Genomic DNA, 24917 nt, shown 5'->3' on the forward strand with positions numbered 1-24917 from the left:
AGTCACAAGGAGCATGCTGGGATTGAACTCACAATCTCAGAGTGCTGAGGCAGCCGCTCTAACCACTAAGACATTCCTGTTGCAGAGTCAGCCAGGGCCCATAGCTGGGTTTCCATTTTGCTGGCATATGCTGGCTGAAGAAAGAGCCTTTAAAAATAAATAACACCAGGGTTACTGAAGAGGGGGAGTGGCTACTAGTGTACGCGCCCCCAAATGCTGGGGAATCCCATCCTCAGAAGGACTGTTTCCTCAAAACACAGGAAGAATAAGCCACTTGCTTTCTTACTACCTGTAGCAAAATTCCTGATACGCAGAACTGCATTCTGTTAGAAGATACTTCAACCATTACATGTTCCATTCCCTTATTCTTTCTTTTCTAGTTACCAGAATAGACTATTGTAATACACTTCTCGCTCCATATTCGCAGTGATTGAGGATGAACAGACCCGTAAATACGGAAAATCTGAGAATAACTTTTTCATATGTTTATCGCAGTTTTTTGTTAAAAACCCAAGTGAACATAATGAAACTGCAAATATTGCCTCAGACATGCCGTAGTAAGGATGGTCTTTAAATAGAAGATTCAGGCCTCCTCCGATGACTACAGGCCCACTCAAGGGCCTGCAGAAAACACTCCCGGTTCTCTGTGCACGCTGGGAAGCAGCGTTTTTCTCTGTGCAAGCCTGGAAAAAATGTCAAAATTTTTATCAGCACACATAGATGACATAATTTGGGGGGTGGAGCCAGCAAACTAAAAGTGCAAATAATTGAAATTGCGAGTGCTAAAACCGCGAATATGGAGGGAGAAGTGTATAGCTTATCTGGGCTGTACCTGTGATAACCTAAAAAAATTACTCTCTCCAGAACACAGCTATAGAATTACTAGGACACGCTCAAAGATCTGACCATGCTATACACTTACTCTATAATCACCACTGGTTCCCAGTCGACAAACAGATAATTTTCAAAACTTTCATACTCCAAAACAAAATTACTTTGGCTTGGCCCAAAATTAGATCAGCTACCCACACTCATTTCATTACCTTCTGGTCCCACACTGCAGATTGAATTCTCAAGCAAAGTTTTGGGTGTCATTATTGACTCTACACTTTCATTTAATGACCATCTCAACTCTCTGGTAAAAAAATGTTTTTTTAGTCTCCACATGTTGAGAAAAGTGAGATCCTGGTTCCGCCAACAACATTTTGCTGTCCTTGTACAATCAATCATTCTTTCCAGGCTGGACTACTGCAACTCCATCTAAGTCTAACCAAGAAAAAAGTCTTCAGACTTCAGCAGATCCAGAATACTGTAGCTAGGTTGAGCTTCACAAAAAGTAAATTTGATCATGTTTCCCCGCTTCTGCCAAAACTTCACTGGCTTCCAGTAATTTCTAGGGTTCACTTTAAGTGTGCCTGCCTAACATTCAAGATCTTGCATGGCATTCTTCCTCCTCTAATTTCACTATCTTGGAATTGTACGAGACCCGACACTACCAAATCCATCCAAAAACTTAAACTATCTTTCCCCTCGCTAAAAGGCGTTATCTATGCTGGAAAATTAGGGAAATCTCTCTTCTTCAAAACCACTGAGCTTTGGAACAACCTTCCTGCCCTGCTGCGGAATCTGGGCTCCTTCCAATTCCCAAGCATCTGAAAACTTGTCTATTCTCAAAAATATAAATCTCGCTACCCTCTTTATAATCATTAATTTCTATTATGTTTTTCCTTCCTTATATTAAAGTTCCTGTAAACTATGCCGAGCTCTATCTCTATGAAGAGGATGCGGTATATAAACTTAAGGTTTAGTTTAGTTTCCTCATCTTTAAAGCTTTCAGAATGGGCCTTCCATTCTATTTATCTAGACTTACCATCCCTTATTCGCTAGTCAGCTTACTCCAGTCCATTAAAGATCATTGCTTACTTTTTCCTGGTCCCAGATACACCCAACTAGAAACCACTAGACGTACCTTCATTTTTATGGTTCCTTCTCTTTGGAACTAACCTTTTTAGTCCATGCAGACTTATCCTTCAAGAATTTCAAATTCTCATTGAAAACTTGATTTTTTCACAAAGCTTTTGACTCTACTTAAAGATAGCCTTCCTGATACTTTCACCATTTTCCCCCGCTCTCCCTCACTACCACTTCCCACCTTCTTTTTTTCTCCCTAGTCTAATCTGATCTTGTTCTGAATGTCTGGCTCTTTCCTGTCCAATATTGTATTTCTTTTCTGTTTTTATTTGTATTTTAGATTGTTAACCACTTAGATTGCCAGTCAACAAAGATGGTATAACAAATGTTTTAACCAGCATAAGTCTCCACCAACTTTCTTAATGGTAGGGGGAAGTGCTTTGATACTGCATTTTCAATTGCAATGGACAAATTGCCTGTCCCTTGACTGAAAGCACAATATCACTGAACCACCCAATCAGCAGGAATGGAACTGGAAGACTCTTCAGCTCAAAACAGCTTAGCAGAGATATTGCCTGTATAGCCCTGGTCCTAGGCTCCACTTTGGAAGGAGAACCAGCAAGCCTCTTGTCATAGGAGAACACTCTTACTTGCTACACTAGAGATATCTTTTCCTCTGCTGGAAATAGAAAATACCGATTGACTTCAGAAGGCAAGCAGTATTGTTTTGTTTCCACCTGTTGGCAGGGAACACAACCCATTTGCCTGGACTCATGTGGCAAGAACAAAAGAGAAGTATTCTTTAGTAATCCCCTTCAGCTCTGAATCAGAACATTCAGTATGAGCTGTCCTCAAAAATGGCACAGTGCTAATTCAAGTAGGGAAAAGAGACCTTAGTACTAAGTGTCTTTTGGTAGATTCACAGACTGCAAAACAGGGAAGTGTCCTCAAACCTTTTAAGCCAGTTGAGCATAGAATTAATGGAATGGAAACAGGAGTCTTCCATTCCAAGTAGATGGAGTCAGGTTTTGAAGCCTGGACTTGCAGTTTGTGTAGCGTCTTCTCCCTCTAGAAGAGTCTGCACTTCCTTGCTATGTGCAGAAGGCAGAAAAATGCAAATAGTGTGCATCTACAATCAACTTGCACTGAGACAAGCAGCAAATCAGCCAGATCTCCAGCCCACAGGTCTCCATATCTTGGGTTTGATCAGTAAGTGTTCTATGACACTCCACCAGAACAGACACGGCTTGGAACTCCTGACAGGAATACGCAAAATGGCACCTATAGGGCCATCTCTTTCAGTAGCCCGATAGCACCACATAACGCAAACAAGCTGAAAGGTGTACAATGGTGGGTTTTACTAACAAAATGCATGGTTGCAGTGTGAGTGACTAAGTGGTAGGGGACCCAAGTGACTGAGTTAATAATGGGGCTTATGAGTGGCGGGGAGGAGGTGGCTGGGTGACTGAGTTTACGGTGTATATGAGTTGCAGAAAGCTTAGTGAGTGATTGATTTGGTGGGGGAGGTTATGGGTTATGAGTGCCAGAGTGGGCTGAGTGACAGAGTCAATGAACAAATATGAGAGGCAGGACAATGAATGAGGGAACAGTGAGTTATTAAGTGCCAAGAGACCAAGTGACTGAGTCTGTGAGGGATTATGAGTGGAAGAGGTAGAAGGTTGAGTCAGTGGGTGAGGCAAAAGTTATGAGTAGCACAATAAGTGGATGAGTGTGCTATTGAAGGTAGACTGACAAAGTGAGTTGGTGGTGGCAAGGTGAAGAGTAGGTAGAGGGGTCAAGTGAGTGGGTTGATAGGGGGTACTTATGAGTGCATTTGAAGATGAAGGAGCACTGCCAGAAACAGAGTAAATTGAAGTGAATGAGGGAATGATTTGAGTCCATAGCAAGTAAGTTGGGGGTGAAGCCCTACCCTATACCGGGGCTATGGAGTTGGAATCAGGGACGATAAAAATGTATAGACTGACTCTGGCTTAAAAAATAAAAACCTTACATTATAATATATGGTAAATTTATCATTTTATACTTACTTTTTTTTGTTCTGAATCTAAGGTATTTATAAATTTAAGTTATATTTACTAGTACTTTACATCCAGAAAAAAATTTTGAGGTCTTTTACTAAAGCTTAGCATGCACTAATGGACATTAGTATTTTGTAAGTGCCATATGGTTCATTGATATAAAATAAGACATTTAGCATTTAGTATACAGAAATGTCCATTAACACGTGCTAAGCTCTAGTAAAAGGCTCCTTAAAGCCTAATGTCAGGAGGAGTTGGTCAGTAGAAAAAGAGAAGAGTTGGAGTCCAAATCTGGTGTACTGACTTCAAAGTCCTGTCCCACACTGCTTTTATTTAGCAGATTGCCAGGCTTCCCACCTGCCGCCATGATTTCCTCTCTCAGGGCCATTTCACTCTTCAGCAGATAGGGACTGACCTTCCCATCTGCCATGATATTGTTCTCTCTCTGCCTTCTGCTGCTTCAACACAAGGAGGCAGGCTCCCCACCTACCACCACAAATTCCTTCCTTGGGCTATTACTTTCTCCAGCAGGCATAACTTAACATCCCATTTGCCACAACACTGTGCTCCTTCTACCTTTGGTGACATCTCTGGGTTGTCTCTTCCAGTCACCTCAACTCCTCTAATGGATGATTTCATCCTGTTGTCTTCCTGTTGTCTTCCAAGTCTATGACGTCCAGAACGTCATAGACTTGGCTTTAAACTGAAGAGAAGGGGAAAGCCGATAGTCGATCTGACTTCGACACATCGGACATCAATACCTGACAAGGATACTGACCTGGGACATTGTAAAGGAAGACTTGGGACTGAGTGTGTATGTTTTGAAAGAGGACATCGGACATCAGTACCTGACAAGGATACTGACCTGGGACATTGTAAAGGAGGACTTGGGACTGAGTATGTATGTTTTGAAAAAGGACCTAAGGACGCATTGCAGGGACCGAGGGCACAAATGGAACTCGTAAGCGGCACCAACACAGAACAACAGGAGACAGAGGGGCAAAGACTTGTGAAATAGAGCCCAGAACTGAGTGGGAATTACGAGAACAAGAGGTGCAGGGGATACAGGCTGAGGACGTCACAGACACACAGCAGCAGGAGGAGGATGAAGCTCGGGGGCTGGCAAACTATGAGGAGGACTGCAGGAGTACCAAAACACGAGGAAAACAAAAAGAGAGGGCAAAAAACTGGGTCTTAAACTGCCTGTACACAAATGCTAGGAGCCTGAGGGCCAAAATGGGAGAACTAGAAATCACTGCCAGCAAAAAGGACCTAGACATAATTGGAGTCACAGAAACGTGGTGGACTGAGGAAAATCAATGGGATGTGGCCATACCAGGGTACAAACTATACAGGAGAGACAGGGCACATAAAAAGGGTGGAGGAATAGCGCTGTACATAAAAGACTCCATACCCTCAACCAGGATGGAAACAACAGTACGGGCGGATGGCTTGGAATCACTATGGGTTAAGCTATAGGGAGGAACTGGGGCAGATATTAAATTGGGTCTGTACTACCGCCCACCTGGACAACCTGAAGAAATCGACCAGGACCTGGAGGCAGAACTAAGGCAGGTATGCAGAAGCGGAAATGTGGTGGTGATGGGGGACTTCAACTATCCTGGGATAGACTGGAGTATTGGGCACTCAAACTGCGCAAGAGAGACCAATTTCCTAGAGGTCACGAGGGACTGTTTCATGGAGCAATTGGTCACGGAACCAACACGGGGTGACGCCACTCTTGACCTAATCTTCAACGGACTAGGGGGGCCAGCAAAGGAGGTGACAGTATTAGCCCCGCTAGGTAACAGTGATCACAACACGATCCAGTGCAGGCTAGAAATTGGATCATCAAAGGGGAAAAGAACCACAACGACAGCACTCAACTTCAAAAAAGGAAATTATGATGCCATGAGGGAAATGGTGGGAAAGAAACTCAAAGGCAACATAGGGAAGATGGAATCCGTAGAAAAAGCCTGGACCTTACTCAAGGGAACTGTGCACGAAGCGCAAAACCTGTGCATCCCCAAGTTCAGGAAAGGATGCAAAAAAAATAGAACAAAAAACCCAGTGTGGATAACAAATGCAGTGAAGAAGGCGATAAGCGACAAGAAAGCATCGTTCAGAAAATGGAAAAAAGACCAAACAGAGGAGAACCAAAAAGTGCACAAAGAACACCAGAAGGAGTGTCACCGAGTGGTTAGAAAAGCAAAAAGAGAATACGAAGAGAGACTGGCAGAGGAAGCAACAAACTTCAAGTCATTATTCAGATACGTCAAGGGGAAGCAACCGGCAAGAGAAGAAGTGGGACCATTGGATGATGGAGATAGAAAGGGAGTAGTAAAAGAAGAGAAAGAGATAGCTGAAAGGTTAAATGAGTTCTTTACATCAGTCTTCACGGTGGAGAATACAACCAACATTCCGGAACCCGAGGAGATCGCAATAGGAGACCAAGATGATAAACTGGTCAATTTAGAGGTAAGCCAAGAAGATGTACTCAGGCAGATAGACAGACTAAAGAGCGACAAATCACCAGGTCCGGACGGCATTCACCCAAGGGTACTCAAGGAACTAAAAAACGAAATAGCGGAGCCACTTCGACAGATATACAGCCTATCCTTAAAAACTGGAGAGATCCCGGAGGATTGGAAAATAGCAAATGTTACGCCCATCTTCAAGAAGGGCTCAAGGGGCGACCCAGGAAACTACAGGCCGGTGAGACTGACCTCAGTCCCGGGAAAGATGATGGAGGCACTAATTAAAGACAGCATCTGTGAACACATCGAAAAAAATGGGCAGCTAAAACCGAGTCAACATGGCTTCTGCAAGGGCAGGTCATGCCTCACCAACTTATTGTACTTCTTTGAGGGGGTGAACAACCAGGTGGATAAAGGGGAATCTATAGACATCATTTACCTTGACTTCCAAAAAGCCTTCGACAAGGTACCACACGAGAGACTGCTTAAGAAGATATGGAACCATGGGGTGCAAGGGGAGGTCCACCGATGGATCAGAAACTGGCTGGCAAACAGGAAGCAGAGGGTTGGAGTAAAGGGCCATTACTCAGGCTGGAAAGGGGTCACGAGCGGAGTTCCACAGGGGTCGGTGCTAGGACCGCTCCTGTTCAATATTTACATAAACGACCTAGAGGCGGGAACCAAGTGTGAGGTCATTAAATTTGCAGATGACACCAAACTATACAGCAGGGCTCAAACCAGGGAAGACTGCGAAGATCTCCAAAAGGATCTAACGCAGCTGGAAAAGTGGGCCGAAAAATGGCAAATGAGCTTCAACATAGGGAAATGCAAGGTCATGCACGTGGGGAAAAAGAACCCGATGTTCACATACAGAATGGGGGGAACACCGCTAGGGGTCAGTAACCTGGAGAGAGACCTGGGAGTGATGGTAGACGCAACACTGAAGGCATCGGCGCAGTGCGCCACAGCCTCAAAGAAAGCAAACAGAATGTTGGGTATCATTAAGAAGGGTATTACGACCAGGACGAAGGAAGTCATCATGCCGCTGTATCGTGCAATGGTGTGGCCGCATCTGGAGTACTGTGTCCAGTACTGGTCGCCGTACCTCAAGAAGGACATGGCAGTACTTGAGGGAGTACAGAGAAGAGCAACTAAACTGATAAAGGGAATGGAAAATCTGCCATATACCGACAGATTGAAGCAGTTGGGACTTTTCTCACTAGAAAAGCGGAGACTTAGAGGAGACATGATAGAAACCTTCAAGATCCTGAAGGGCATAGAAAAAGTAGACAGGGACAGATTTTTCAAATTAAGGGGCACCACAAGTACAAGGGGGCACTCGGAGAAATTGAAAGGGGACAGGTTTAGAACAAATGCTAGGAAGTTCTTTTTCACTCAGAGGGTGGTGGATACATGGAACGCGCTTCCAGAGGCTGTTGTAGACAACAAAACATTAAATGGTTTCAAAGAAGGTTTGGATAGATTCCTAGAAGAAAAAGGGATTGAAGGGTATAGATAGGTATAGACCACTACTCAGGCGATGGGCCTGATGGGCCGCTGCGGGAGCGGACCGCTGGGCAGGATGGACCTATGGTCTGACTCAGCGGAGGCAACTTCTTATGTTCTTTACTCTGGTACAGGATAAAACTTTGAGCACCAAGAGGACAATTCAAGGGAAAACAAGTCTCACTAACACCAGAGATCCCTGTCTCTCTTCAAAACCAGGGGCTCCTTGACCAAACTGAGAGGACCCTACAAAAAACACCCTCCAGAGCAAAGATTTGTAGGTGGATTGCCAGTGCTCTCTATTACTGAGCTATCCTGGGACCCTGCTGTCTCCTGTGAGTCAACTCCCCAGCAAACTGGGCCCAACTGCAACAGCCTTGAGATAAGCTCCAGCCACAGGAATGGAAACATCCTTCTCATGGTCTGAACCTCAAGCTGTTTGTCTTGCTCAGAGCTGTGTCAGCTGCTGCCATATAACAGCTCTTGAACCACTCTGAAGGTGCCACCATAGTGAGAAAATAGACAATTTTCCACCCTTCCAAGAACTGCCATCGTGAACTGCCCCTAGCATAGCCCTTGGCATGATCCACTGCCTGAACACTAGTCCCCTTTCTCGGTGCACATAAGCTTTTCCTGTACTTAGTATGGTTCCGCTTCACTCCCAGTTCTCGTGAGTTCTCCAGACAGGCTTGAACTATCTTCAGGGCTGCTGATACACCCACCTCCTGCAAGACATGGCACCACCATCCTTCCAGGAGCTTCAAATTTTTCACTCCTACCCCTTTCTCTCTCTCTCCTTCATTTCTATTTATTTATTTTTCACTATTTAAGAGAGTGGAAGAGAAGAAGATTATCAGTAGAGACTTCATCTTCTTCACAGCTAAGGGAGGCTGGAAGCAGGAGAGAAAGACTTGGATTCCTCTAGATGTCTCCCCAGGGCTCAGGGATAAAAGCATAAGACCAGGACCTCTAGAATGCCTAACTCAATCAGGTACTCAGTAATCCAACTTGGCCCAGGAGTAGGACCCAGATCCAGTCTAATGCTGCACAAGACACCCATCCACCATCTGCTGGAGATAACATGAAGAGGAACTGGTAGAACAGTGTCCCATATAGAGCAAGGATCACAAGCATATGTTCTCCAGATCCATCTGCTAATAGAGGGGAATAGCCCATTCATCAAGACTGGTCTGGAGGACATGTTCCTTTGGAACTTTTGAGGTACTTGAAATAAACACAATGGAATTATCAGAAAAGGGCAACAGAGTGTAGTCATTGCAACCTTGTAACTCTCACCCTAGAGCTGTGGTCTCAAACTCAAACCCTTTGCAGGGACACATTTTGGATTTGTAGGTACTTGGAGGGCTTCAGAGAAAATAGTTAATGTCTTATTAAAGAAATGATAATTTTGCATGAGGTAAAACTCGTTATAGTTTATAAATATTTCCTTTTAGCTAAGTCTTAATAATAATATTGTCATTTATAGCTAAAGAGACATATGATCAAGAAACTGTTTTATTTTACTTTTGTGATTATGATAAACATACCGAGGGCCTCAAAATAGTACCTGGCGGGCCGCATGTGGCCCCCAGGCCACGAGTTTGAGATCACTGCCTTAGAACATGAATGCAGAGTCATTCCAGCCTGTTACACTAACCCTAAATTAACACACAACAACCAGTCTAATCTGCCACCCCTACTCCAAAGAAGCATGCAGCTAGTCTAGCACATTACCCTCAACCCTATGCATCCATTCTAGTCTATCAGCTTCACCCCAATTTAAAAACATGCAGCCACTCCAACTCGTCAGCCTCATCCAGTGCATCCATTCCAGTCTATCCCCCTCACCCCAGTTTAAAAAAGTGCAGTCAGTTCGGCCTGTCACCCTCACCCCAACCCCAGTACATCCATTCCAGTCTATCAGCCTCACCCCAAATTACCAAAGTGCAGCCAGTCCAATTGTCACCCTCTCCTCAGGATAACACAGTGCAGTCATTTCAATCTGTCACCCTCACCTCCTAGAGCAGGGGTCTCAAAGTCCCTCCTTGAGGGCCGCAATCCAGTCGGGTTTACAGGATTTCCCTAATGAATATGCATGAGATGTGCATGCACTACTTTCAAAGCATATTCATTGGGGAAATCCTGAAAACCCGACTGGATTACCCTCAAGGAGGTACTTTGAGATCCCTGTCCTAGAGCAAGCATACAATACCATTTCACTTTCTGACTTCCTTGTCCAGTATACTTCCCAGTACTGAATACAGGCTGATTCTGACAGAATGACCTTTCTAGTACCAATGCTTATTGAGCACTGAACTCCACACTCACCTGTATCCAACAGACTCCATGGGATTAGGTGCCATACCCATACTCTCTGCATAATTGCGTGACTTTGTTGCATAGTTATGTGAATCTATATTCCAAGGTAAGTTGGTCTGCACTCGCTGAGTGGCTTCTGCTTCTATTTGTTCCTTTGGCTTCATGCCACCATGATGATGCATGTGATGATAGACATGCTTATGGTGATATGTCATTGGGTCCAGTTTCATTCCAGACTTGGATGTGTGCTTGCCATGTCCTAGTGGGATGGTTCCCATGGTCCCCGGTAGTGTTTTCCCCAGAGGTCCGCTGTCCGGAGAACGTGACTTTGGGGAGTGTCGGCCAGGTCCTGGAGATTGACAGCCAGGAGTTTTCATGACCCGCTGCACATGCTCATCCAGGATAGTTTCTGGATTCTCCTCATGCGCATCACGTAGTTGCATTCCCATGCAGCCCATATCTGGGTAACGAGGGTTAAAGTGATGCAGGGCTTGGGATGAAGGCAGTTTGTGGCTGACCACAGAAGGACCAGATGAGATATCCGCATCATCCCCTTCCTCCTCCTGTAGTAAGTAACAAAAAGACAACAGTTCAAAATATGGATAATGAGCGCTTCCTACTAAGTGCAAGTCAAGTGGAATAAATGTAAACAGCACACCTATTGTTTGCATAATTCAAATGTATGGGAAAAATATTCCAAACACATGTAGTTCCAAAGGGTATAAATATCTGTTCCAGCAATGCTATACTACTTCTGAGAGTTAACAAAAATAAAAATTGCCATGAAAACACAGAATTATCTCTCCCCACCCCCCTTTTTATGATGCTGCGTTTGTTTTTTTATTGCCAGCTGTGGCAGTAAAAGCTCCAACACTCATAAAATTCTATGAGCATCGGAGCTTTTACCACCGCAGCCGGAGATAAAAAACCCTAACGCGGCTTCATAAAAGAGGGGAGGTGATATTTTAAAGGGGTTGCAATAATTTGCATTTTTTTTCAATTTAGGATTTTATTAACATGAATATTAAGAATATTGTTTTAAAAAGATGAAAGTTCTATGGTACCGAGAGCTTCTGGGTGGCAGTTTTGAAATGGAGAAGCCCTTTCATGAAACGATGGGGCACTGGGAAGCTGGAAGGCTATCAACTAGAGTATAACAGGCAGAGAGAGCACTGAAATATACCCAGATAGGAGATGTTTGGAGCCCAAGATTATATAAATTTTATTTACTAGGATTTATTGCCTTTTTGAAGTAATTCACTCAAGATGATATACAACAAGATCAAGCGAAAAAAATAAGAATATACTGTATATTATAGCACAGTACTTATAATATCTACACAATATAAAACAAAACATCTTAATAGAGTGTACACAGAGGTGGAGCATATAGTCTGATAAGACAGAGTAACAGGAGTTAGAGAATAAGAAGACTAACTTTAAAAAGCTGCATGTAGAGTCAGACAGGTGCATGAATATGATCTCAGCAAGGGTAGGAGTGGATAAGCAAGTCCTGTTACAGCACAGTGCTCTATTTGCAGCCAGCGTTAGTCCTTGTATAGGTTAGACTAGCTAATTAGTTGCTTCCTCCATTAAAGGCTTGGGAAAAGAGCCAGGCTTTCACCTGCTTCCTGACATAGAGATAGTTTTGTGTTCAACGAAGCCTTTCAGGATGTATTGGGAGGGGGGCTACTCTGGAGAAGGCTCATTGGTGGGTGGCACATCAAGTGATGTCCTTTGGAGAGGGTGCGGTTAGGGATACTTCTTAGTATGACCTTAGTAAATTTGGAGGTATGTAAAGCGATATCCTGTTCAAGTACTCTAGCCCATTTCCTTTAAGGGCCTTGATGATCAGACACAGTTTTAAAATTAGCCCTGACTCATACTGGTAGCTACTGTAGTAAGTTTTTGAAGAACTGACATGACGATATAAGTACTGTAATGATATCTAATATGCACTGAAGCATTGGAGTAGCCAAAATGTAATAGTAATAGCACTAGTGATACTTCAATGGAAAAAACTTCCATTGGTAACAAATATACAAAATTGTTTTCTTTACACAACTTATGTGTTTCTACCTGAAGAGAGGAAAAAGATCTCAGATGCCTGCGCTGATTTATAACAATAGTTTAAGCAGCTGTCAGGTCAAGGTATCTTTCAAACATCAAAAAAACCTCTTGTGTGAATAAATTATTGTGATGTCATTAACTTGTATGACATCACAATTACTTATTCACACAAGAGGTTTTTTTGATCTATGAAAGATACCTTGACCTGACAGCTGCTTAAACTATTGTTATAAATCAGCGCAGGCATCTGAGATCTTTTTCCTCTCATCAGATAGAAACCACTAGTAAAGCACCAGATGAAAAATCTTTCTCACTTAAAAGCACAGAGGGTATGCCTAGTGGATGGTTTTGTTGGGGTTATTAATATATCATGTAGGCATTGCCAGAACCAACCATATGCTCCACAATGTACATTAGGTCTTTTTTATAGGCAATTATTAATAGTTCCCGCTTTGCACCATATCTGGATTGAATTTCTCTGTAAAGCCTGCTTTAGTGTTGTTGCACCCTACCTTTGGAATTTCTTTCTCCTCTCTATCAGAGCAGATCCCACCTATCAAATTCAAAACAACCAAACAAACAAACCTTAAAGCTTACATGTTTGCTCAAGCCTTCCAGCAAATCTAATCTAATCTGGGAATTTTGAGTTCCACTATGCCTACAGAGGTTCAAGGCAAATTACAGTACAGTTTATGGAGAACAGTTTGGCACAGTGCAAGAAAGTTTAGATATACATTACAAATCTAATTTTTTTCTCTAACAACTTTCTGATGTGCATGCCTTCCTTTTTGGATTTCCCTTTCCTTTTTTCCTAATCACCTATGACATTCTAATTCCTTTCCTTTTGTTTCTTTCCTCGTGTTGTCTTCTATCCCTCTCTTTTTTTTGCCTGTGTTTTAACCCTACTACCCTATTTTAAATGATATTGTAAACCGCTAAGACGTTTTATAATGATTTTGTAGAATATTACATTACATTACATTACATTAGGGATTTCTATTCCGCCATTACCTTGCGGTTCAAGGCGGATTACAAAAGGTTAATTAAAAAAGTAGAGTTACAATGATTAGCTAGAGAGGTAAGTTGTAGATCTTATAAACATTTAACGTGTTGTTGTGGGTGAGGTGGTTTGTAAAAGAATTAAACGTTGCTCACTCCACTCTGCGAGGGCTAGCAACTTCAGTTTGGGATGCTGGAGAGGTTTTAGTAAGGTGACCTCATGGTAGCTTGGGCATATAATAACTACTTGTATGACTTCACTTGGAAATAGTCCAGAACAGCAGCTTTTATTATTTTTTTAAACGCGATAGCCACATGTATTTCTTCAAAGACGAAGGGCTGTTCCATAGCATTTCTAGTTGATTAAGAAGTTGGGACATATACAACTTAAAACAGAACACTCAGCAATTTGTTTAAAATTATGGATCTCCCCTAAGGAGTTGCTCTTTATCTTTAGAATTTAATGTTTAATATGTATCTTCTTAAGTTGCCATTAAGAGCAGTTTACTAGCCTTATTTGCATTTTCATTCAAATGTCTCCTAGTTAATCTCATGATGGGTGGTCTTCAAAGTCTCCAGGCCATTTAGCTTAGCTCTAACTCTTAAGAGCTCATAAAGAATTTGTTTGTTTGCTTATGCTTCTCTTCAAGTTATTAAAGCTGTGTCTAAAGGAAGGCTGCTTTTCTCCAGGCTGTCCACCTGTATTCCACACAATCACCCAGAAGACATTTTTTGTACTGTTAAATCATAGGCAGGTATCTTTCTGAAAATGTGCTAGGTTCTCCACAAAGGAGGTATATATCAAAAGATATCTATGTATCAAAGGGAATCAATGTGCTTGCTCAAACTTTTCATTTTTAGCTCCAGCAAAACTGATGAATGATCAAATATTTGAATACTGTACTGTATTTCTAATATTGCAAGTCCATGCTTTTCTTCATATCTTGGCCAGTATGTACCAAAAATCTATATGGGAATAGCAGAAATATATAGTGGAAAAGTATGTAATTCTTTTCCCCATTATGAAACAGCAACCAAGCATCAGTCAATCCCAATTCCCACTAGCTCTAGTTCCTGCACGATTTTGGTATAGTAAGCTCCAATCCGTCAAAGAGGATGACATGCAATTAAAACCTCCAGCTAAGCCTTTAGGTTCCATGCATAAAGCCTCAAAAATGTAAACAGTGTCTTATAAAACAAAATGGAATTTCAATGGGAGAACCATATGTGTTGGCTATCATTATAGTATTCTTAAACTGTGTGCCTACTGGAATCACATATCTGCCCACCAGATTGGTATGATACTGCTGTACCACAAAAGTGGAATTTCTTAGGAATAAGAATTGTCACCCCTCACTTACTAGACTTCTCCTTTATAGTTACTTACTAGACAGCTCATTTATAGTTTTAAGTATTTTTCACAACAATCTCTTGGAGGAATGCCAGGTCTGCTCACAGTTCAACATGTCCTAGGACCCTTTTCCTTTTAACTGGGTTGTGGAGACTTCTTACATTCCAATATAACTGCGTTACCATGATTAGCTCTTGAAAAAGTACATGACTAAGTCAACCATGTAACAAGGAGGGCATACTGACCCAATTAGCGGCCTCACAGCTCTACTTTTGTTGGGAATAGCCTGAAGAAGTCTGATAAAAAGTTCAAGTTTCAAGTTTCAAGTTTATTAGGTTTTAATATACCGACCATCAAATAAATATCTGGCCGGTGTACATTACGATAAAATATAAAAAAAGGAAGAGGAGTTAATATATTCAATATTTAGAGGACAGACAGTGTATGTTAAAACATAGACTAGACAAACTTGATTGTGAGGGAAGGGGTTGATGGTAGGGTAAAGTTACAATGTTGAGAGAAAAGGGAGAGAGAGGGGATGGGAAAAAAACATTAGGGTGGGGAAAAGTCTGTGAAGTAATTTTTTTTTTTTTTTTTTTTTAAGTTAAATAATTAAGAATAACTGAGAAATAGATACTAAACTGAAATAAATGCATCACGGAATAGAAAAGTCTTTAGGCCTATCTTAAATTTATCCAGTTGTTGTTCGTCACGAAGAGGTTGAGGTAAAGAATTCCATAGTGTTGGAGCAGTGACAGAGAAATTTATTTTCCGTGTGTAATAAAAATTTTTAATAGAGGGAATCAGAAGAAGATTTTGGTTTGTGGATCTCAGAGTACGAGATGAACATTGGGGGATGAGAAGTTTATGTAGAAATGAAGGCAAATGAGAGGATTTTATTTTAAAGGTCAAGAGAATAATTTTATATGTAATTCGGTGGGCCACTGGAAGCCAGTGTGCATCTTTCAGAATTGGAGTAACGTGATCATATTTCCCTAGTTTGTAAATAAGTTTTATTGCTGTATTTTGAATCAATTGAAGACGTCGGATTTCTTTTTGTGGGAGACCGTTAAAAAGGGAATTACAATAGTCTAGGTGAGAGATGATCAAAGAATGAACCAGGATTGTAATTGATTCGGTCTGTAAGATTGAAGTCAATGAGCGAATGATACGAAGTTTATAGAAACAAGTTTTTATTATAGAGCTGATGTGATCGTGGAAGGATAAGTCTTTATCTATAATTACCCCTAAAAGTTTTATTTTTGTTTCCATTTGGATAGGGACTGATTTAATAGCTATTTTTTCCGGTAAGGATTCAGTATTTTTGGTTGAGAATAGGAGTCCACGGGATTTGTTAACATTAAGGGAAAGTTTGTTAGAGTAGAGCCAATCGTTTATGGAATCCAGTTTATTGTTAATATCTTTTATGTCAGAAGTATTAGATGTGTCAATTGGATGAAGGAGTTGAATGTCATCTGCATAGGCGAAGATCGTAAATCCGATAGATTGTGCTAATGTTAGAAGTGGAGATAGAAAGATATTGAATAGCAGAGGTGATAGAATGGAACCTTGTTCATGGGAAATAGGAAGAAAGACTGTCCACCCCAAACAACCTCCTTGGATGATGGAAAATAAATAAATAAATAAATAAGGACCAAGCCAATTCTCACACTCCTACACAATGACTAAAGTCCTTAAATATAGCTCCATATATTCTTCTCCTCTGTAACAACTTAATCTGCATGTTGAGAAAAGGAGATATTTATTTGCTTCTCTCAAAAAAAAAAGAGGTGTGGGGGAACCAATATGAGACCATCTCTGGAAAAAAGTTCCAAAATGTTGCAAATAACCAATTTTTCATGTCACTGGTACATAAGCAGTATAAGAATGTTACGTGTCTGGACTTCTGTAACTTTTTTTATTTTTATATAAAAAAGATGAGGTTTGGACTATTGTATTAAAAATTGTTGCTCTACAAGAATTCATGAAAACCTCATTTTTTGTTTCAGGAAACTTTAGTCACCTTTTCCAGGAGATTGTTACATACTGTACAATCAGAAGTTTATTTTATTAATTACCTCTACGACTCCATGATAAAGGACAGCTGGTTGGTAGTTTTTTTTAGAGTCTAGTATGTTTACTGTCATTTCTTCTTTGAGATTTCCATTTCATAAGTTTCATCTGATGTGGAAGGTAACAAAAGGTATTTCTTGCTGCTAGGAATCTTTGCTTCTTCAGGGTAGATGTTTTCCATGCCATTCAATGGGGCGACAAACACAGCCTGGAGTTGCCTACACCCTTGTATTCTTCTATCAAATCCATACAGTCTTCTAGATCTGATATGTGTAGCTTTTATGCATCGAGTTCAAAATTTGGGAAGTCCCATCTATAGTGCATACCTCTTTCCTACAGAATCTGGCCAAGAGGATGGAGACTCGTCCATTTCTGTAAAGTTAGTTAAGCTAAGTTGGCATAAATTCTAACCCCATGTCCCATGAACAGAATAGAGTCTTTCCCTCTGGTTACCTGCATAGTCACTGTTTACCCTCAAAACAATGAAAATAAAGCAATTGCTCTAGGGGATTCTTTTGGGCACCAGAGAACCAGTGGGCTCTATCCAGTTTCAGATTACCTTGATGGTCTGAGACATATTGATGGAAAAGACCCTTCACAATCTTAAAACGTATTATCTGTCCCTGATCTTAGTTCCACAACACCTGGAATTCCAATATTGTTCCAATGTTGGCAATCTTTTTTGTAGCATAATTTAATATGAAGATTAAAGCAACAGAAACTCTGGAGTGAGATGCTAGAGACAATCTGCTCATCAATGTGGATTTTATTCTTTTTAATTCTATCAGTAAGGGATTTAAATCTGTTTTGATCTCTCCCACTACCCTATAGAGATCCATGTGTAGCATTTTGATTTCTTTTATTTATTCTGCCAAGTCTGATTTGGTCACCAGTAGGTCATTCATCTCACTTACACTTCCAGCCAACATGGTGTGTGCAATTGAGGGTGGGGAGTCCTGATACTTTGTTAATATTGCAGCATGATTGACTTTGTGGCAGACTTTCATACATATGAGATCTGACAATTAAGTTTGCAAACTTGCCTCCGTGCGCTTACATTGGCAACACTGTACAAACAACTCGGTAAGGTTTCATAACCTTGCTATATCAGTGTCTCACAGCTGTGTTTGAGTCGACATGTGGTGCTGTCTTGCTGAGTAGCGTTCATTATTGTTTTTGTTTGATTTTGTGCGCCATCGCAAGAATGTCAGAGCTTGAATTAGAGCAATGAACAAACATTAAATTTCATGTTAAACTTGGCAAGAGTGGAAGAGAAATCAGGGACATGTTAGTCCAAGTTTATGGGGATAATGCCTTGAAGAAAACGGCAGTGTACAAATGGATTAAATGTTTTTCTGAGGGGAGAGAAAGCGTCACTGAAGAAGAAAGGTCAGGGTGGCCAGTAACAAGCAGAACTGACGAAAACATTTAAGTGTCTAATTGTGCATCAAAATCATCGGCTGACTGTGAGAAGCATAGCAGACCAAGTACACATCAATACAGAAACAGGAAAATCTTAACTGAAAATCTTGGCATGAGAAAGGCATGTGCAAAAATGGTCCCAAAGTTTGCCAAGACCTTTTGGAGCGGCAAGACAATTTTTGAGCCATGTTATCACTGGTGATGAAACATGGGTGTACCAATATGACCCTGAAACAAAGCATCAAAGTGCACAATGGAAGTCAGCCAATTCTCCACAACCAAAAAAGTTCCACCAGTCCAAATCAAGAGTCAAAACAATGTTGCTAACCTTTTTTGATATCAGAGGGATTTTTCATTATGAATTTGTACCAACTGGACAAACAGTTAACCAAGTTTACTATTTGGAAGTGCTGAAAAGGCTACGTGAAAAAGTTAGATGAAAATGACCTGGACTTTTTGCCAACAAACCATGGTTCCTGCATCACGACAATGCACCTATTCACAAGACACTGTCTGTACAGAGGACAGCATTGTCAGTCCAGCTTTGCAATATGTTTTAAGTTCTGTACAATTAATCTAGGATTTTTCACTGATCCTAATCTTTAATGGTATACAGATCCATGTATTTGATAACATGGTCATGGCCTACAGCAGCCACCTGTCAGATTAGGCTCTGTTATGTTTCAATTAATAGTAGTAGTAATTCTCCTCTCCAAGTTTTGGGATCTCACAAAGTCCAACATGAAGATATTTATATTTTTTGCTTGTTTTTTTTTGTTTTGGGTTTTTTTGGGGGGTCTATGTTATTTGGAGGAGCTATGGCTGACTTATTGGGGCAGTCCAGTCAAGAGGAAAGATCAAAAAGTCACATCTCAGCTAATTAACTCTATCCTTCGTGTCAGTTTTAAATACTATGTGACAGTCTTCTGGATGACTTCTCTTTTCAAGACACTATACTGGGAGGTTGAGGGTGTTTGACAAAAGTTTCTTGACTTGTACACTCAGGAGCTCACAGACTTCTGCACAGAAGAGAACCAATACTACATAAGAAAAGTCATACTGGGTCACACCAATAGTCCATTCTAGCCCAGTTTCCTGTTTCCAACAGTGGCCAATCCAGGTCACAATACCTGGCAGAAATACAAATAGTAGCAAAATTCCATGCTTCCAATCCAGGGCAAGCAGTGGCTTCCCCTATGTCTGTCTCAATAGCAGACTTAGGACTTTTCCTCCAGGAACTTGTCAAAATTTTTTTAAATCCAGCTACACTAACTACTGTAACCACACCCTCTGGTAATGAATTCCAGAGCTTAACTATTCTTTGAGCAAAAAAATATTTCCTTCTATTTGTTTTAAAAAGTATTCCCATGTAATTTCATTGAGTGTCCTCTGGTTTTGTACTCTTACCCGTTCTACAGATGGTGTAGACTTCAGTCTTATCCCCACCCCAAGCATCTCTTTTCCAAGCTGAGGAGCCCCAACCTTTTTAGTTTTTCTTCATATGAGGAGTTCTATCCCCTTTATCATTTTAGTCGCAATTCTTTGAGCCTTTTCTAATTCTGCTATATCTCTTTTGAGATACAGTGACCACAACTGTGTGCAATACTCAAGGTTAGGATGCACTGTGGAGTGTTAACAGAGGCATTATAATATTTCTTGGTCTTATTTACCATCCTTTTCCTAATAATTCCTAGCATCCTGTTTGCTTTTCTTGCCGCAACCCACACTGGGCAGAAGATTTCAGTATAGTGTCTACAATTACATTACATAAATATTTATGAATCGCTAAAATACCCCAATAGGAGTTCAATGAAATTTCCAAGTTAATAAGAAACTGGCCATCACTAGGAATTACAATTTTACATTATAATACAAAACACACACACAGATCTGATCATCTGTTAAACTGAATGAAATTTCTTGCAGACAAATAGGGTTGCAAACCTTTACAAAATCATCTGTTAGTGTGAATGAGATATCTTGCAAACAAACAGGTCTTCAAGCCTTTACAGAAACTCAGACTCCTAAGGTGAGCTCTAGCATCTGGTAACTACGATATGGATATCACTTTGCCTTTGTCTACATTAACTTTCATCTGCCAGTCTTCCAATTACCTAAGATCTTCCTGCAATTTTTCAGTCTTCATATGTTTTGACAACTTTGAATAGTATTGCGACATCTGCAAATTTAATCACATAACTTGTCGTTCCAATTTCCAGATCATTTATAAATATGTTAAATAGCTCTGGTCCCAGTACAGATCCCTGCAGCACTCCACTATTTTCCTTCCTCCATTGAGAAAAGTGGCTACAAAACTCTACCCTCTGGTTTTTGTCCATTAACCAATTCCTAATCCACAACAGAACATTGCCTCTTATCACATGCCTTTTTAATTTTCTCAGGAACTTTGAGAAAAGCTTTCTGATAATCTAGATATACTATATCAAACATCTCACTTTTATCCACGTTTATTCACATCTTCAAAGAAATCAAGCAAATTAGTGAGGCAAGATCTCCCTTAGCTGAACCCATGCTGACTCTGCCAGATTAAACCATGTTTGTCTAGGTGTTTTATAATTATTATTTTTTTTAATTATAGTTTCCACTATTTTGCTTGGCACTGAAGTTAGGCTTACCGGTCTGTAATTTCCCGAATCACCCCTGGAATCCTTTTTAAAAAATTGGCGTAACATGGCCACCCCTTAATCTTCAGTATTACGGACGATTTTAGCGATAGGTGACATATCACAAACAACAGATTAGCGATTTCATGTCAGAGTTTTTTCAGTACTCTGAGATGTATACCATCCAGTCAAGCAATATATTTTCAGCTTCAAAGTGACTGCAGTAGTGACCGACACTGCTTGAAATCGATCTGCACCCAAACAAATTAAACATGGAGTGTGTGCCGAAGTTCTGTAATTTTCTGCCAAGTTTCAGAATGACTAAAGTGACATATCGAAAGGGATAAAGAAAAAGCAAAGAACAAAAAGAAAACAATTTACAACACTCTGTTAAGCTGAAGACAAATATGTGTCAGGAGAGTTCTGTTTTGTGTTCATTCAGCTGAGTGGAAAAAGCAAAACTGAGGAACTCAGGGCACCAATGCATGCAGAAAATGTCACGCATGCTCAGAAATTTACACTAAGCTTTTGAGCTCTGGTTTATCTGTTCTGCCCCTGCAACATATTATGTCGTCACCCACTCGTGTGTCTTATGCAATCTTGCTTCTCAGTGAAAAATTATTAGTAATATCTGTGTGACGCACTCCTTATACACTCCGTAATCATTCCTATTAGAATAAAACACCTCTTTTTATTTCCTGTAACTGAGATTCTTATGGTAACTTCTCCCACACTTACTGCAGAATAGTAAACCGCAGCTCTGAAAACTGGACCTGTTTGTGAACCTCATATATTATGGTAGGACCCCAATCCAGTTTAGTACAAGGTAAACATTGAAACAGACGGCAGATAAGGGCCACGGCCCATCTATTCTGCCCACCCCAATGACCCTCCCCTACCTTTCTCTGTGAATAGATCCCACGTGTCTATCCCATTTGACCTTAAAATCAGGCATGCTGCTGGCCTCAATAACCTGAAGTGGAAGACTATTCCAGCGATCAACCACCCTTTCAGTGAAAAAGAATTTCCTGGTGTCCCCGTGCAGTTTCCCGCCCCTGATTTTCCACGGATGCCCCCTTGTTGCCGCCGGACCCTTGAAAAAGAAGATATCTTCTTCCACCTCGATGCGGCCTGTGAGATACTTGAATGTCTCGATCATGTCACCCCTCTCTCTGCGTTCCTCGAGTGAGTACAGCTGCAACTTATCCAGCCATTTCTCGTACGGGAGATCCTTGAGTCTCGAGACCATCCGGGTGGCCATTCTCTGGACCGACTCCAGTCTCAGCACATCCTTACGGTAATGCGGCCTCCAAAATTGCACACAGTATTCCAGGTGGGGCCTCACCATGGATCTATACAATGGCATAATGACTTCAGGCTTACGGCTGACGAAACTCCTGCATATGCAACCTATGATTTGCCTTGCCTTGGATGAAGCTTGCTCCACTTGATTGGCAGTCTTCATGTTCTCACTGACGATCACCCCTAAGTCTCGTTCTGCTTCAGTTCTTGTTAGGATCTTGCCATTAAGGGTGTAAGTCTTGCATGGATTATGGCTGCCCAGATGCATGACTTTGCATTTTTTGGCATTGAAGCTGAGTTGCCAGGACCTAGACTAGAGCTCCATTAGGAGTAGGTCATGCATCATGTTTTCGGACATTGAATTTATGTCTGTTGTGCTTTTACCCACTACATTGCTTAGTTTGGCGTCATCGGCGAATAATGTTATTTTACCTCGCAGCCCTTCTGCCAAGTCTCTTATAAAAATGTTGAATAGGATCGGGCCCAGGACCGAGCCCTGCGGCACTCCACTGATTACCTCCGTCATTTCGGAGGGGGTGCCGTTCACCACTACCCTCTGAAGCCTACCTCCAAGCCAGTTCCCAACCCATTTCGTCAATGTGTCGCCCAATCCTATAGAACTCATCTTGCTCAGCAACCTGCGGTGTGGTACGCTATCGAATGCTTTACTGAAGTCCAGGTATACGACGTCCAGGGACTCCCCAACATCCAGCTTCCTCGTCACCCAGTCAAAAAAGCTGATTAGGTTGGATTGGCAGGATCTCCCCTTAGTAAATCCATGTTGATGGGGATCCCGTAGATTCTCCTCCTTCAGGATCGTATCCAATTGGCGTTTGATTAGAGTTTCCACTAGTTTGCACACTATTGATGTGAGACTCACCGGTCTGTAGTTTGCTGTCTCCATCTTTGAGCCTTTCTTATGGAGTGGAATGATGTTAGCCGTCTTCCAGTCCAACGGGACGTTACCCGTACTAAGGGAAAGATTGAAAAGCGCGGATAGCAGTTCCGCCAAGACATCACACAACTCCCTGAGCACCCTGGGGTGTAGGTTGTCAGGCCCCATTGCCTTGTTAACCTTAAGCTTTGACAGCTCGCAGTAGACACCGCTAGGTGTAAACTCGAAATTACTAAACGGGTCATCTGCGTCAATCCTTGTCTGTAGCTGAGGGCCGAGTCCTGGCGCCTCACGGGTGAAGACTGAGCAGAAGTATTCATTTAACAGTTGGCTTTTTCCGAGTCCGCTTCTACATAGTGGACTCGGAAAAAGCGCAACTGTTAAATGAATACTTCTGCTCAGTCTTCACCCGTGAGGCGCCAGGACTCGGCCCTCAGCTACAGACAAGGGTTGATGCAGATGACCCGTTTAGTAATTTCGAGTTTACACCCAGTGGTGTCTACTGCGAGCTGTCAAAGCTTAAGGTTAACAAGGCAATGGGGCCTGACAACCTACACCCCAGGGTGCTCAGGGAGTTGTGTGATATCTTGACGGAACCGCTATCCGCGCTCTTCAATCTCTCCCTTAGTACGGGTAACGTCCCGTTGGACTGGAAGACGGCTAACATCATTCCACTCCACAAGAAAGGCTCCAAGATGGAGACAGCAAACTACATAGTAATACCAAACAAGAACTTGCATTCTTTGAAACCAGTTAATATAAAAGTAACTTACTACTTGCATACATGAACTTGAAAGATTAAAATAACAAATAACACACTTCCTACTTAGTGCAACCATTAATAATGGAGAATTTACCACTGACATTACTACAGCAACAATTTTTTTTTTAAACGTAACTAGGAAATTTCTCACCGCTCGCACACGTCGAAGACGTTCTTCTAACTTCTCCTCTGCTTCCCGATCCCGCAATACTCCTTCCAACCTAGTAATGAGCTCCGCAGCAAACTTTTCAGGATCCACGTGGATATCCTTTGGCGCTCTGTCTGTACGCTGCAGAAAACACACTTGCTATTAGAACAGCAGCAAAATGCTTAGGTTAACACAGCATATGAGTGCAGAATGAGAGCAAGAGGAAGAGGCAATGAAAGAAAGAGAGGTGAACCAGAGGAATACAGGAGGGAGAAAGAAAAGAGCAATGTGGGTAAATGGATATTGGGAGAACAGTTCACAGAAATTAGGAAAGTTCTCCATCTTGGAATATGTATCAAAGTGCCACTACCTCAGATGTGTTAACTAATCTGCCAATGTGCTCAAACCTCCAGGCAAAGAACACTATAGTTATGTGATTATTATACTCCAGTGTCTCGCAAACGGTTCATAGACAAAAGCGCGCGACGACAAAGGTGTGCCGACAACCCAGCGCAGACAACTAAGCGCAAGGCGGAAGCGCGCTGAAGAAAAACAGTATTTTAAGGGGCTCCGACGGGGGGTGTTGGTGGGGAACCCCCCCACTTTACTTAATAGAGATCGTGCCGGTGTTGTGGGGGGTTTGGGGGGTTGTAACCCCCCTCATTTACTGGAAACTTAACTTTTTCCCTCTTTTTTAGGGAAAAAGTGAAGTTTTTAGTATAATGTGGGGGGTTACAACCCCCCAAACACCCCACAACGCCGGCGCGATCTCTGTTAAGTAAAGTGGGGAGGTTCCTCCCCACACACCCCTGTCGGAGCTCCTTAAAATACTGTTTTTCTTTGGCGCGCTTCCACCTTGCGCTCAATTGTCTGCGCTGGGTTGTTGGCGCGCCTTTGTCGGCGCGCGCTTTTGACCTGTCACCCTCGCAAACTTTGTCAAGCCACAACACACTAAATGTGATGACCGCGGCTCGAGGCATCCGGAAGGACGCGGATGTTGATGTGATGATATCAAGCA

The 24917-nt window shown here is 41.8% G+C and overlaps 1 protein-coding gene across 3 annotated transcripts in view; it reads right to left on the reverse strand.

Moving 5' to 3' along the window:
- Positions 1-24917, reverse strand: part of AXIN1 (axin 1) — a 122219-nt gene that overhangs the window by 23899 nt on the left and 73403 nt on the right. For all 3 annotated transcript variants that reach the window (XM_033914429.1, XM_033914430.1, XM_033914431.1), the window contains 2 exons: positions 23903-24040; positions 10262-10815 (listed from right to left, as the gene is read on the reverse strand). In XM_033914429.1, the coding sequence (XP_033770320.1) occupies positions 10262-10815; positions 23903-24040 (692 nt within the window). The remainder of the gene's footprint in view (positions 1-10261; positions 10816-23902; positions 24041-24917) is intronic.

Source organism: Geotrypetes seraphini, chromosome 11 (genome assembly GCF_902459505.1).
Source record: "Geotrypetes seraphini chromosome 11, aGeoSer1.1, whole genome shotgun sequence".
Lineage (NCBI taxonomy): Eukaryota > Metazoa > Chordata > Amphibia > Gymnophiona > Dermophiidae > Geotrypetes > Geotrypetes seraphini.